Genomic DNA, 15,648 nt, shown 5'->3' on the forward strand with positions numbered 1-15,648 from the left:
CACAATTCCACTGGGGGAAAAAGTTCCATTGAACCGTTACTTCTGCTGTAACGGTTGATACGGCTCAAAATCAGAACGGTATATATTAGTATGATACTTAATATGAAAAATTCTTTAGGCAAATAATTTTTATTTCTTCTAATAATACAGAAACCATGGTCCTTCTTAGGGGATTCCTTGAATGTAATGATGATTAGAAAATAGATGAAGAAGCAGAACACTTAGCAAAAGGAGTAAATATGGATATGTAGCCTAACATTTGAGAAATGGAGAGTGAAAAGTTTGAAGAAAGAAATTAAAGATTCTTCGCTTATTTTAAAGGCTGCTTTCCATTACCAGTACTCCGTCAATGACTTTTGCAGTTTAGTTTTTCTAGTGTTGCTTTTAAAGGATAAATTTAAAGTAATATTTTGTTTCAGAACTTGGTAGAATTATTACACTTAAGGTCACTACATACTTTTAATTTCTGATTCAGAAAAAATAAAAATATGTGTATATATATCATATTAAGTATATGAAACTTAGTTTAAATGTTTCAGTGGAGGGATTAACAGTTTTCCCCCTTGACCACTTCTGGAATATGCGAATTGTGAGATGCTTAAGGATATCTCAGGTTGAAAAAAAAAAGAAAAATCTCCTGAATTGTATTTTAATGCCATATATGCATTTTTAATGTATTTCTGATATGGAGCTCTCTTTTAGGGAGTTACCTAAGTTCTTGTAATATTGTTATCCTACATATTTGTTGATTCACTGATTCTGCTCTTGTTTTCTTCTTAATTTATAGAATTCACAAATTGTTAATCACTTAAGAAATCTAATTTGTGTCCTTTTGGGGAAGTTGTCTTCATTGCCTGCATCTTTTGCATACATGGAATTTGTCAGACTTCTTTTAATCTCCCTTAATTAAAGCACAAGTCTTTTATTTACAGATTTTTTTAATTCATTCTGAATTGTAACTGTATCTTTGTATAGATCTTATTACGTGTTATTGCAAAGGGAAAGACCAATTTCATTATCTTTTTAATTAGTATGGAAAATTTATTCATTTCCCTAAGAGATAGGTATTGAGTGGTGACCACACGGCAGCCCTAGGTTCTAGGCACTGAGGATGAAACAGGAATGCCTGTACCTGTGCCTAGTTCAGTGCGTAGCACATGCCGTAGATATTGTGAATGAATAACTCTTTTAACCTCAGTCTTGGAGAACATTTGGTATCTACTGTATGATTTAAAAATAATTTTAGAAAATCTTAAAGTTTCTAAGTTATATCAGGGCTATAAACTAAATACTGTTTTGAGAATATAATACACCCCTGTGTCTTAATTAATGGCATTATCGGAGGAGATTTGTAAAATGGTAGGAATAGTAGCGCTAAATACCGGTACTACTTTCCTAACACTGTTCTCCTTGTTGTTTTCAGAATCAATTTGTATCCTTTGAACCAGTGCCACCTGGTACTTAACATGAGCGGGATAAGGAAGTGAAGTGATAAGGGGAGGAAGGGGAGTAGAGACATAACAAAAGGCTAAAGGAAATCAGCCCCATAATAAAAATATACTGAGGATAAACTCCTAAAGTGAATGATAAGTAAGAGGGTAATCACCTATGCAAACTGAGTTTTAAAACATATTAAGGTATTCTAAATTTTCTTTCTTCATATTGTTAGATTTTAATCTACCATTCTCAGCTGATATAATCCTGACCAAAGAAAAGAACTCAAGTTCTCAAAGATCTACTCAGGAAAAATTATATTTAGAAGGAAGTGCCCCAGCCGGTCAGGTTTCTGCAAAAGTAAATGTTTTTCAACAAAGCAGACGACAGCGTAAAACTACCCATCGCTATTCTGTAAGAGATGCAAGAAAGACACAGCTCTCCACCTCAGATTCAGAAGTCAATTCAGATGACAAAAGTATAGTAATGACTAAGCATAGAAGGTCCCATCTGCTGCAGCATTTTGTAACACAGTCTCCTAAAGAAGACCACCTTACAGCTAAGCTTGACCACTTATCAACCAAAGAACAGACCCCTCCTGATACCATGGCTTTGGAAGATTCCAGAGAGAAGATTCCAAGACAAGAGTCAAACACTGACATTTTAAGTGAGCCAGCGGCCTTGTCTATCATCAGTCACATGAACAATTCTCCATTTGACTTATGTCATGTTCTGTTATCTTTATTAGAGAAAGTTTGTAAGTTTGACATTACCTTGAATCATAATTCCGCTCTAGCTGCCAGTGTAGTGCCCACGCTGACTGAGTTCCTAGCGGGTCTTGGGGACTGCTGTAATCTCAGCGACAATTTGGAGAATCGGATGGTTTCTGCAGGTTGGACTGAAGAACCGGTGGCTTTGATTCAACGGATGCTTTTTCGAACAGTGTTGCATCTTATGTCAGTAGATATTAGTATGGCAGAGATGATGCCAGAAAGTCTTAGAAAAAATTTAACGGAATTGCTTAGAGCAGCTTTAAAAATTAGAACTTGCCTAGAAAAGCAGCCTGACCCTTTTGCACCAAGACAAAAGAAAACACTACAAGAGGCTCAGGAAGATTTTGTGTTTTCCAAGTATCGCCATAGAGCGCTTCTTTTACCTGAGCTCCTAGAGGGAGTTTTACAGATCCTGATCTGTTGTCTTCAAAGTGCAGCTTCAAATCCTTTCTTCTTCAGTCAAGCCATGGATCTGGTTCAAGAATTCATTCAGCATCATGGATTTCATTTACTTGAAACAGCAGTTCTTCAAATGGAGTGGCTGGTTGTAAGAGATGGGGTTCCTCCTGAGGCCTCAGAACATTTGAAAGCCCTCATCAATAGTGTGATGAAAATAATGAGCACTGTCAAAAAAGTGAAATCAGAGCAACTTCATCATTCAATGTGTACAAGAAAAAGGCACAGACGGTGTGAATATTCCCACCTCATGCATCACCACAGAGATCTCTCAGGTCTGCTGGTTTCGGCTTTTAAAAACCAAGTTTCCAAAAACCCGTTTGAAGAGACGGCAGATGGAGACGTGTATTACCCCGAGCGGTGCTGTTGCATTGCAGTGTGTGCTCACCAGTGTTTACGCTTACTGCAGCAGGCTTCCTTGAGCAGCACGTGCGTCCAGATTCTCTCGGGTGTTCAGAACATCGGCATATGCTGTTGCATGGATCCCAAATCTGTGATCATCCCTTTGCTCTATGCTTTTAAATCGCCAGCCCTGAAAAACTGTCGGCAGCATATATTAAATATTCTTAACAAACTTATTTTGGATCAGTTAGGAGGAGCCGAGATACCACAAAAAACTAAGAAAGCAGCTTGCAATATTTGTACCGTTGACTCAGATCAACTAGCCAAATTAGAAGAGACCCTGCAGGGAAACGCATGCGATGCTGAACCTTCCTCAGGTTTATCCAGTCCTTCTTACAGATTTCAAGGGATCCTGCCCAGCAGTGGATCTGAAGACCTCTTGTGGAAATGGGATGCCTTAGAGGCTTATCAGAGTTTTGTTTTTGAAGAAGACAGATTATGTAGTGTGCAGATTGCAAGTCACATTTCCAGTTTAATCCAGAAAGGCAATATAGTTGTTCAGTGGAAATTGTATAACTACATATTTAATCCTGTGCTCCAAAGAGGAGTTGAATTAGCACATCATTGTCAACAGCTCGACATTACTTCAGCTCAGACTCATGTATGTAGCCATCATGACCAGTGTTTGCCCCAGGAAGTGGTTCAGATTTATTTAAAAACTCTGCCTACCCTGCTTAAATCAAGGTTCGTGTATGTGTGTGTGTGTGTGTGTGTGTGTGTGTGTGTGTGTGTGCACGTGTGTGTAGATATTTTTCTCTCATTGTATGCTTTTGAATATCTTTATTATTTATTTTTTCCTAGGATTTAATTTTTAGTTTAACAACTACCAGAAAATTCCCATCCCATGTCAGATTTTTTTTTTTAACATTTATATATTTGTTCATTTGTTTGTTTTTACTGGGGTGGTCATAGAGAAGAGGATAGAGCCATTGATTTTAATTTCTCTGAAAAAGAAAAAGTAAAGTTTTAAATATATTTCTGAGAAAAAAATGGACACAACACAAGTATCCAACAGCAGGGGCAAGGTTAAATTAATTATTTTATATTTTGTTGATGTACTATTATTAGCCATTAAAAAATAATGTTTAAAAGGATCATGTTGGGACATGAAAAAACACTTATAATATTTTATCAATAAAATAAAATAAAAATATCATCTGCTTATTTACAACTAGGTAAAATATGCATATACATAAAATGATAATTATTTATGGAGGTAGTGAAATTAAGGGAATTATTATTTTTTAAATACAATATCTACATTTATTGCCTAAGCAATATATGTGGAAAATACCATTAAGCAAAAAGAAGAAAATTAAAATTATTTAGAATCCCATCAATGAGTTTTGCAGATTTTGTGATTATCAACTCTGATACTTAAAAAATAGTTTTATAAATAAAGCTTGCTTCTGATGGGTAGTTTGGCCTTTCAAATTAATGCATACACCATTTAAAAAACGTAATAAAATACAACCCATCTGTGATCATTCATTATCTTTACAATCATTTTTTTAAAAATTCCTGACATTCTGACATTGTTTAAATAGAACTGACTTTGCTTTGAAAGTTTTTAACTCCTTGGCATATTTGTGGCCAGTGATCCAGATCCGTGAGTCTTACCTGAGACAGAGCTGAAAAACTTCAGATCTGCAGTTTGCTTCTTTCCCTGTGTGACATACAGATTTAAAACAAACAAAAGTCCTGGGTGATCCATCAGGCAGACAAACAGATGGACACACAAATGCCTCTGGGCTTCCGGAGTGTCCATCTCAAATGTGATGGTGGCTGTGGCACTGAGAATCGATAGAGAAATTTGCCATTTGGAGAAAAATATGCTTAGTTTAACTTAACTTGAGATGTATTGCTTCGTTTAACTTGAGATGCGTTGTAATCTGTTCTTTTCAAATGCTGCTGGAGTGTTTGAAGAAGGATGTAAAAGTGACTAGAAAGCCACTTGAGATCCTGGTCATATCTGAGGACTTCAGCCAGATAATTGATGAGTTGAAATAGGTAGTGTTTAGCAATGACATATTTAAATAGTATATGTACCTACTTATAAATGATGTTGCTATATGTAAAAGCTCTTGTATTTTTTTTTCTCTCACAGGGTAATAAGAGATTTGTTTTTAAGTTGTAATGGAGTGAACCAAATAATTGAATTAAATTACTTAGATGGTATTCGAAATCACTCGCTAAAAGCATTTGAAACTCTGATAATCAGCCTAGGGCAACAACAGAAAGATTCTTCAATTCCAGGTATTGATGGGACAGACCTTGAACAGAAGGAGCTGTCATCTTTAAATGTCAGTACTTTGTACAACCAGCAAGCTTATTCAGATTCTCAGAGTCTTAGCAAATTTTATGCCCGCCTCAAAGATGCTTATCCAAAGAAACGGAAGTCTGTCACCCAGGATGTTTATATCAACACGATAAACCTCTTCCTCTGTGTGGCGTTCTTGTGCGTAAGTAAAGAAGCAGAATCTGATAGAGAGTCAGCCAATGATTCAGAAGATACTTCTGGCTATGACAGTACAGCGAGCGAGCCTTTGCAACACATGCTGCCATGTTTCTCTCTCGAGAGCCTCGTCCTGCCCTCTCCCAAACACATGCACCAAGCAGCAGACATTTGGTCAATGTGTCATTGGATCTACATGTTGAGTCCAGTTTTCCAGAAACAGTTTTATAGGCTTGGTGGTTTCCGAGTATGCCATAAATTAATATTTATGATAATACAGGAACTATTCAGAAGTCCTGAGCACGGGAGAAAGGAGGGAGATATAAATGTAGAGGAAAACCAAGATTTACACAGACCTTCTCAATCTGAGGTCACTGTGAAGGAAGATTTATTATCTTTGACTGTGAAAAGTGACCCCACACCTTCAGAACTGGGTAGTCTGAAAAAGAGTGCTGACAGTTCAGGTAAATTGGAGTCACAGCCTATTTCTTCCATGAATGTGGAACATATTCCAGCCGCGGAAGCTGCTCCCGAGGAAGCAAAAGTATTTACGAATCGAGAAAGCGAGACCTCACTTCAGGGCATACGACTTTTGGAAGCCCTTTTGGCTATTTGTCTTCATGGCACCAGAGCTAGTCAGCAGAAGATGGAATTGGAGTTACCTAATCAGGTAGTACTTGTCCTTCCTCTAGCTATTGTGTTTTACATATACATATATTTGTTTGTTTGTTTGTTTAAAGTTCTAATGTAATACTATTGTCATTTTGTTTTTCCAAAGATTCTAAGTTTTGAGGTGCTCCTGCACGCTTAGAACAGTACCAGGTACTGTGGCGGACACAGAGGAGTACATGAGCCTGTTCTTGCCCTCAAGAAGCTTACGTTTTAGTTTGGAATTCAGAACCCACATGTGACAAATTTACCAACTCTGAAAGGCATTAGTTACTTACTGAATGTCAGATGAGTAATAATGAGTATTGTATTTCAAAGTTCAGACTTTTCAGCCTTGGTGTGATTCTGTTTGGTGCCCTGCCCAGATCCCCTACCAAGCTGATCCCCCCGTCCACCGTCTGCTGCAGATGTTGGCTGCTGAGGACTCACACCTGCACGCATCTCCCAAGAAGTGCCCTTGGCCAACCTGGGGAGGGTGCTCAGAGCCGGTGATTGATGGGAATGGCTCTGGGGGTGTGTGTGTGTGCCAGTTTCTGTGGTGCAGCTGAGGGTCCAGAGCTTCCCATGGAATTAGGCTGGGGCTACACAGTTATTCTGGAACCGCATCTTTGCCTGGTTTCTTTCCCCAACATATTCTGCCTCCCTCACACCTTTGCAAATTTCTCCTGAGAGCATGTCTCAGAGAAAAAGGAGTCCTCAGTTTCGGGCCTTGCTTCTAAGGACACTTCGAATATGGCAGATCCCTTCTTTCCTTACTAACTCACGCCTAACCGTTCTGTCAGCCAGCAGGCTCTCCTGACTGCAGTCCCAGCCTCTGTAATGCCTCCTGTCTAAAACATCTTGATGCCTCCACGTTGCTCACAATTAAAATAGACACTCCTTAGTATAGCACACAGAGCCCATCACAGTCTTGCTTTCACTTCCTTGTTTAGCCTAATTTCCTGCTGTCCTTCACCATGCTGCAATCAGCCATACTGAGCTGACAGCTTCTGGAGATGGCATTCTTTGTCATCACTTCTGTACTTTTGTACCTGTTCTTCTGTCTGACGTATTCTCTCTCTCTGCTTCTATGCCTGCTGTCTCCAACTTGTTCTTCATTGTTCATCTAATACAGTCCTTCCTCTGGACACTTCGACAGGTCTCTCAGGCACATCCTCTCTTTTCTGTACTCAGAGAACTTTATTTATAGCTCTCGTATGGTCACCATCATATCCTGTCTGTATGTATCTGTGTCTCACATTGGACGGAGATAATTCCTTAGGGAAGAAGTCAGTTTCCTATCCATCCTTGTGGCCTCATTCCCTAGTAGAGGAACGTAGGCAAGCAGTGAGAGTTCCCCTCAAGGACAGATGGGAAGGAGTAAAGAAGGGAGGAAGAGAAAAGGATTAGAACATAAGTGCTTCTTAGAGTCTTAAGGAATCTCCAAGAAGGAATTTGTAAAATCTAGAGATGGTTAATCAAACCCCTGAAGTTTTAACTAAACGTTTTTTGCATGATACAATTTATGGTACATTGAAATTCAAAACCAAATAAGATGAGTAAAGCATTTGATAAATTAAAATGTTGTTATTAATTGTAACAGTAGGATGTTTGTATAAGCGCTAGGTATTTATAGTCATTTTAATTTCATATCAACTGCAAATAAACGGACTAGCGTTTACTTAAGTAACTATTAATTTATCATTTGTTTTGTCACTGTTTAATTTTTTCTTAAAGCATGTTAATATTCTTAGTCTCTCTCTCTTTTTTTTTTAACCTTAGAACTTGTCTGTGGAAAATATACTGCTTGAAATGAGGAGCCATCTTTCCAAGTCAAAGGTGATTGAAACAGAATTAGCAAAGCCTTTATTTGATGCCCTGCTTCGAGTTGCACTGGGGAATCATTCAGCAGATTTTGAACACGATGATGCTATGACTGAGAAGGTATGAATAACTGACAGTTGTGTTGTTTGGGTGTGACTGGCAGAGGCAGAAGCGTGTGGGATGGGAGTAAGACACCAACGAATGTGGTTAGGACATATGGGCCAGGATTTGGTCATGTGAGTTCGATGGGCCATGTCGCCGTCATGTGGGGTGGATTGTATTTAGTCAGTGCCGTATCTCATAAAAAACAGAGCAGTATGACATGCTTTTCTTCATCTAATCTGGAGATTTTCTGAGAATTACTTCTAGTTAGGTGGAAAGGTATTATTTGATAAGTCTTACGTATAAACTGATAGTTTATTAAATAACAATTCAGGGATGGCAGTGACTCAGCTGTCTTATTTGATCCTATATTGGTGCAGCTAATATTTCCAGAACTCTCTTCTCACTTTAATTTTAAATCACTCAGCATTAAAAATGACTAGTACTTGCATAGAAAATAGCAGTCATAGTTTTTTAGTTGTTCTGTTAACATTGTTTTCTAAAAGAACTATTTTAATTTTTTTTCCTGAAACTCGGATACATATTTAGTTAATTTCCCTCTCCTTTTATGTTTCTTTACCTTTAGTTAATTGTCACCTCTCCTTTATCCTTATGTAACTTCTTTTTAAATTCCTTGGTCTGGACATACATTGGCATTTTATAATCTTCTGCCATAATGTTTTATGTTACTGTTTGTCATAAGTTAAAAACTTACTGAAATAACTACTAATGCCTTCATCATATTACTGAATCAGTTGGTTAACTGGAAGATGTGAAAATACCTACCTTAAAGGTCAAAATACCTAGGTGGGTTAAAATACCTACCTACTTATTAAAAAAAAAGTTTACTCTACCTTTTATTACTGTTGCAATGATAAAATACTCTGAGCTTCTTCAAGTATGTTTTCTAAAATGAAGATATTAGTAGCATTTTTATAAGAGAAAGAAAATTTCATGCCACAAGGTATTGCACAGGGAGTTAATGCTGGAACTCTTGATTTCTGAGATGCTTGTATATAGACAACTGCATTCTGAAATCTTAAAATTAATTTCCTTGAAAATTTTTCATCTCTTCTCTGGTTATCTAATTTATGAAACACTTTATTTATAAAAATCCTATGAAAAAATCCTTTCCGTGAACAAATATGTAAAAATAATACATATTTATTCACATTAAGTTGTAAGAAGTACAACTTAATTCTACCTCATTGTGGTTTTTAGTCATTTCTTATCATATAACTAGAATGAAATTTCTTAGACTTATTTTTCAGTAAAACTGAAATGACCTATAGCTTAATCTTTTAGGACAGCTATTTTCTGAGGTGTTAATCAAGAAAATTATTCTGTGCGAATTTCATAATGTGTAATGGTTAATATTGATTGCTAAGATTTTTTTTCTTAAAATACCGAAGCTGTCCTTAAAATGACTTTTGAGTAGTAAATACCTTATTTATGAAAAATGAACAAACATTACAGCTTTTGCCTTTTAATTACACTGATCTTATAGAGTCATCAGTCTGAAGAAGAATTGTCATCCCAACCTGGTGATTTTTCAGAAGAAGCTGAGGATTCTCAGTGTTGCAGTATTAAACTTTTGGTTGAAGAAGAAGGTTATGAAGCAGATACTGAAAGCAATCCTGAGGATAGTGAAACCTGGGATGATGGTAAAATATCACCGAAGGACTTGTGATTGGATTTGAAGTCAGATTATTAATTAGCAAATGGTTCATAATAGTATCACTTTAGAATTTTGTATTGCCTTACATTGTATTGCCTTACATTTAAAAAGTGCATTGCATCATCATTTCATTTGATCTTGACAACAAATTCTGACATTCTTGTAAGCAGTTTAAAACAATGAAATGTATTTTGTTATCACAAACATTGACCGAGTGCCTAAGAATACAGGGTAGAGGAAGTCCCTGCTTTCATATATATTCTAGTGGAAAAGACAAACAATAAGTATCAGAAATAAGCAGTATGAAGAAATAAAACAGGGTGATGTGATAGTGACTGGGGTCGGAGAAGGCCTCTCTGAAGATGTGTTTACGTTGAGGCCTAAATACAAAAGACCTATGCCGCAAACATTGACAGGAAGAGCATTGCAGGCAGTTTGTTATAAAGCTTAAATAATATAAGGAATGCAGACATCTCTTTGTGGCCTCCAGTGATGCTGCAGCATAGATTTCTTCTTAGTTCACCACAGCCCAGCTTGTTTAGGACGGAACGACATTGCATATGGTCCTTTGTTTCCAGGCCTAAAACTTGGGTAGAATGGAAAATATGGAGATTTCTGGGAAGGCTTAGTCTTTTCATCTGCTGATCTTGTGACTCTGCCAGTACTGTTAGTCTTCACTAAGTTTGCAGTGGCTTATCTTCCTCAAAGTCTGTTTTCTTTCCCACTGAGTGAATGGGAATAATCACTGATGTCCTACTGAAAGGGCTTGATGGACCCATAGCACGTATTTTTTGTTTCTTTGTTTTTTTACCATAAAGAGAGTGAAAAGAACAAAGGAACAGCCACGAATTGAAAGCCACACACATATATATTCATGTAGCTTACTTGATTCATTAAACAAACTACTTTAATATGTTTTTTCCAGTTTTATTGAGAAATAATTGACACACATCACTGTATAAGTTTAAGGTGGTTGGATTGACGTATACTGTGAAATGATTACCACAATAGGTTCAGTTAGCATTCATCATCTCATATAGATACAATAAAAAGAAAAGAAATAAACATTTCTCCTTGTGATGAGAACTCTTAGAATCTACTCTCTTAACTTTCCTATATATCATACAGCAATGGTGACTATAGTCATCATGTTGTACATTATATCCCTAGTACTTATTTATCTTATAACTGGAAGTTTGTACTTTTTAACCACCTTCTTCCACTTCTCCGTCCCCGCCCCCACCTCCTGAGCAGGTGCTTTTGAAAAAATATTGGTTTAATAGTGTTAGTTTTTTGTTTTGTTTTGTTTGTTTGGCCGCACCGTGTGGCATGCGCGATCTTAGTTCCCTGACCAGGGATCTAACCTGCGCTCCCTGCAATGGAAGCACGACGTCTTAACCGCTGGACTGCCAGGGAAGTCCTAACAGTGTTAGTTTTATCAGAGTACAGACATGATTTTATAATGATAGATTTCCTCCTTTTTGTAAGTTTGCTAAATCTTAATTTAAAGAATTTTGGTCTAGGTAGAAATTTATACATTTCTTACCTATATGAACTCTTTAAAAGAGTACAGCAGTTTCTTTAAAGAGCATAACAGTTAAAATTTCCAAAATGTAATATTTGTTGAAAGTACTTGAAATTGAAATTCATTGAAAGTCTGTCTGTTTCTCACTTATGAAGAAGACACAGTATAAAATTCATCCAACCAATAGCCAGACCTACTGTTTTCACAGAGATATGGGCAAACAAATGAACTACCCTGTGATTTAGGTATTTTGGCATCAGAAAGTTCGGGATAGCATTTTGTTCCAGTTGTGTCAAAGGAGTGTGTTAAACCTGTGTCACAGGTCTGTAAAAATTACAGTTGATAATATTCGTGGTTCTAGTGAAGATCAAAATTACTTTTAAGGCTACTCATTTATCTTCAAAATATCCATATGATTTGATTTTTCAGGATACTTATTGTAATCAAAAGTCAAGCAGTAGGAAAAGGTTTTGTGAGCCTCTTATAAATAGCACTTGTGCCACTAGATCTCCTAAATGATGAACGAGATTTGAAATCTTTTGTCAATGTTTAGGGAATAAAAATAATCTTTTCTTTTCCCCTTTTTAGGGGTAGACTTAAAGCCTGAAGTAGAAAGTTTCAGTGCATCAAGCAGTCCAAATGACTTACTTGAAAACCTCACTCAAGGGGAAATAATTTATCCTGAGATTTGTACGCTGGAATTAAATTTGCTTTCTGCTGGTAAAGCCAAACTTGACGTGCTTTCCCACGTATTTGAGAGTTTTTTGAAAATCATCAGGCAGAAAGAAAAGAATATTTTTCTACTCATGCAACAGGTAAAAGATGTATTTAGTTAAATGTGATCAATACTTACCACACGCATGCCCCAATTACTCATCTCTTTGTTTATATATAACCCAACTTGTCTGGAAATTGAGATGATTACTTACCTTTTATAATACCTTAATGTATGTTTTTAGTACAAGTGATATTCTAAAAATCTTCTATTTCCATAGTTCTCCAAAGTAGCATAAAAATTAATGTTGTCATTGGCTAACTAATAAGAATCCTAGTATGTTTCTGAGAGTGGATAATATTTGAAAAATTGCATTTAATTTTAATATATGGTCATTGTTTTGAAAACTCAGAAAACAAAACAGCATAAAAAACAAAATGAAAATTATGTATAATCCTACACATAGCATTCTCTCCACTTATTTTAAAATACCTAGAAATGTGTATGCAGTAGACTATCAAGTAATTTATTATGATATTACAGTTGCTTCATGCTTTCATGAGGTAAGACATTTAATTTCTTTTGTTTTTTAATCTTCAGGGAACTGTGAAAAATCTTTTAGGAGGGTTCTTGAGTATTTTAACACAGACTGATTCTGATTTTCAAGGTGCGTTGAAACTGTTTTAAACAATAGCTTTGAAATAACTTTGTTGCTATGTGAAATGAAGAGTTGACAGTAATGGCTTCCATTGGCATAGTGCTGGGTGGTTTCAAAAGTAGCTTTATATGCATCATCTCTTTTGTTTCTCAGAACCATCCAATGTGGTAGACATAGTATAAGTATCTTGAGTTTATAGAGAGGAAAATCTAAATTCCAAGGGACCAAATTAGTTGTTCAGGGTCATATACATAGAAGTGGCATTGCGAGGACTGTAGCCCAGTCTAAACACTGTATTGCTGCTTTTTTTTTTTTTTTTTAAAGAAGATGTTGGGGGTAGACGTTTTTATTAATTTTATTTATTTATTTTTGCTGTATTGGGTCTTCGTTTCTGTGCAAGGGCTTTCTTTAGTTGTGGCAAGCGAGGGCCACTCTTCATCGCGGTGCGTGGGCCTCTCACTATCGCGGCCTCTCTTGTTGCGGAGCACAGGCTCCAGACGCACAGGCTCAGTAGTTGTGGCTCACGGGCCTAGTTGCTCCGCAGCATGTGGGATCTTCCCAGACCAGGGCTCGAACCCGTGTCCCCTGCATTGACAGGCAGATTCTCAACCACTGTGCCACCAGGGAAGCCCTGTATTGCTGCTTTTATCAGGTATTGCTTGAGTGCCCACTCTCTACTCTGTACTTTCACAGACATTTGACAAATTCATAATGAATACATAATGTGATTATATTATATACACTAGATAGAAACCTAGATTTTAGTTGGAGAAACCTAAATTGTAATTGGAGAATTAAGGCTGACATACACAAAATGTTAATTTGGGTTTGTCACATATTTTCTCATGATCAAATTCAAGTTATGCATTTTGGGCATGCATATCTCACAAGTGATGCTATGCCTTTTCACAGTGCATCATATCTAGGGGTTCATGATATCTATATCTTATTACTGGTGATGTTGACTGATCACTTGGTTAAGGTGGTGTTTTGCCAGGTGTTTCCATTGTTAGTATTTTCTCTTTATAATTAGTAAGTTTCTTATGGGGAGATAACTTAAGGCTATGTAAATATCCTTTTTTTCATCATACTTTAACCCACTCATTTTAGCATCCATTGATGATTCTTGACTGAAACAGTTAATATCGTGGCTTGCCAAATAGTAATTTTCTGTTTCCATCATTCCATCTTCATTTATTAATTGGGATTACACGGTAAGGAAAAGCCTTCCCTTCTTCCCCATCTACTTAGTGTATGGGTATATTTTTATTTATTGTGTTGGGCACTTAGTGGACTTTTTTGATCTGAAGACTTATTTCCAGCTTAGCTCTGAGAAATTCTATTCCATTATCTTTTCTAACAGCTTTACTGAGATATAACTTGTATACATGAGATATATTTGTGATATAATTGAGATATATTAATATACTATACCATTCACCCATTTGAAGTATACAGTTTAGTGTTTTTTAGTAGGTTCAGAGTTGTCCACGTTAAAACATTTTCATCGCCCCAAGAGAAACCCCCATACCCTGTAGCAGTCACTCCCTCTTTCCCCTTCACCCTCCCCCACGCACGTGCCCCAGCCCCTGGCAGTCACTAATCTATTTCCTGTCTTACAGATTTACCTATTCTAGATATTTCATGTAAATGGAATATGTGTTTTTTTGTGACTGGTTTGTTTCGCTTAGCATAATATTTTCATCCATGTTGTAGCATACATCAGTACTTCAGGTTTTTAAAAATCATTATTTTATTTTGATTTAATGTAGATTGCTTTTTAATTTTTTTATTAATAAGCTTTATTTTTTACAACAGCTTTACCTTTACAGAGAGATTGAGCAGATGGTACAGAGAGTACCCAGACTAACCTTAGTATATTTGCTATAATTAATGAACCTATATTGTTATATCATTATTAACTAATGTCCATAGTTTATTCAGATTGCCTTAGTGTGTACCTAATGTTCTTCTGTTTAAAGATCTTAGCCAGGATTCACATTGCATTTAGTTGTCATACCTCCTTAGGTTCCCTCTTGGCTGTGACAATTTCTTAGACTTTCCCTGTTTAATGACCTGGAGAGTTTTGAGGAGGACTGATCATGCTGTAGAATGTCTCCCTGCTGAATTTGTCTGATGTTTTCCTCACTGTGGTATCTCACTGTGGTTTTGATTTGCATTTCCGTAATTAGTGACGTTGATCATCTTTTCATGTACTTGTTAGCCATCTGTATATCTTCTTTGGAGACATGTCTATTCAAATCCTTCACCCTTTTTCAAAATCAGGGTGTTTCTTTTGTTGTTGTTGAGTATTAGGAGTTCTCTGTGTACTCTGTATACTCTTCAGTTCCTATTTTTCCCCTTGGTTAGGCAACTCGGCCAGTCTACAGACTTTTACAGTTATACCTGGTAGCCCTGATGCTAACATCCCACCATACATCTCAGCTTTTTCTTGGCAGAAGCCATTCAGTTTCTTTTGAGAAGAGTTTACAGGTTTCGGGCATAAAGGTGAAAGGGGACTTATCCGTGCTGTTTACTCGGAATCAAGGAGAGAGGTGGATGTCACAGACAGACCTTTTATTAATCCCTGTGCTTGCAACCCCGTACTTACTTCCTCCTCAGATTTGGGACAGATCGGCTCTTCATTCCTCTGAGCCCCTTTGTAATTCAAAGAGATTCTGGGCTGCAGCTTTCTCTTTTATCTGTCTCTCCTTCCATCTTCAAGAAATATTTTTAAATCTCTCACTTGACCTGCTCCCAATGCCCACTGCCTCCCCACTTTTTTCCTGTTATGGGTTTCTTCCTTTTTGTTATTCTGAACTTTCAGTTCAGCGACTTTTCGGTGGTAGACAAAGGCATATGTATATGTATGTGTATATCTCTATTCCCCCATTTTGAACTGGAGCCTGTTAGTTTTGAACTGGAAAAAAAAATCTAAGCACATACAGTTTACATCGATCATGTTATTTTCCTACTCT

General features: G+C 36.8%; 1 protein-coding gene across 6 annotated transcripts in view; it reads left to right on the top strand.

The window, feature by feature from the left end:
• Positions 1-15,648, top strand: part of LYST (lysosomal trafficking regulator) — a 174,266-nt gene that overhangs the window by 43,033 nt on the left and 115,585 nt on the right. For all 6 annotated transcript variants that reach the window (XR_003005492.1, XM_024761468.1, XM_024761471.1 and 3 more), the window contains exons 5-10: positions 1,670-3,749; positions 5,173-6,190; positions 7,951-8,112; positions 9,602-9,758; positions 11,886-12,112; positions 12,613-12,679. Coding sequence is in view for 5 of the 6 variants with exons in the window: in XM_024761468.1 (XP_024617236.1) it covers positions 1,670-3,749; positions 5,173-6,190; positions 7,951-8,112; positions 9,602-9,758; positions 11,886-12,112; positions 12,613-12,679 (3,711 nt within the window). In the remaining variant the exon portion in view is untranslated. The remainder of the gene's footprint in view (positions 1-1,669; positions 3,750-5,172; positions 6,191-7,950; positions 8,113-9,601; positions 9,759-11,885; positions 12,113-12,612; positions 12,680-15,648) is intronic.

Source organism: Neophocaena asiaeorientalis, unplaced genomic scaffold (genome assembly GCF_003031525.2).
Source record: "Neophocaena asiaeorientalis asiaeorientalis breed wild unplaced genomic scaffold, Neophocaena_asiaeorientalis_V1.1 scaffold166, whole genome shotgun sequence".
Classification (NCBI taxonomy): Eukaryota; Metazoa; Chordata; class Mammalia; order Artiodactyla; family Phocoenidae; genus Neophocaena; species Neophocaena asiaeorientalis.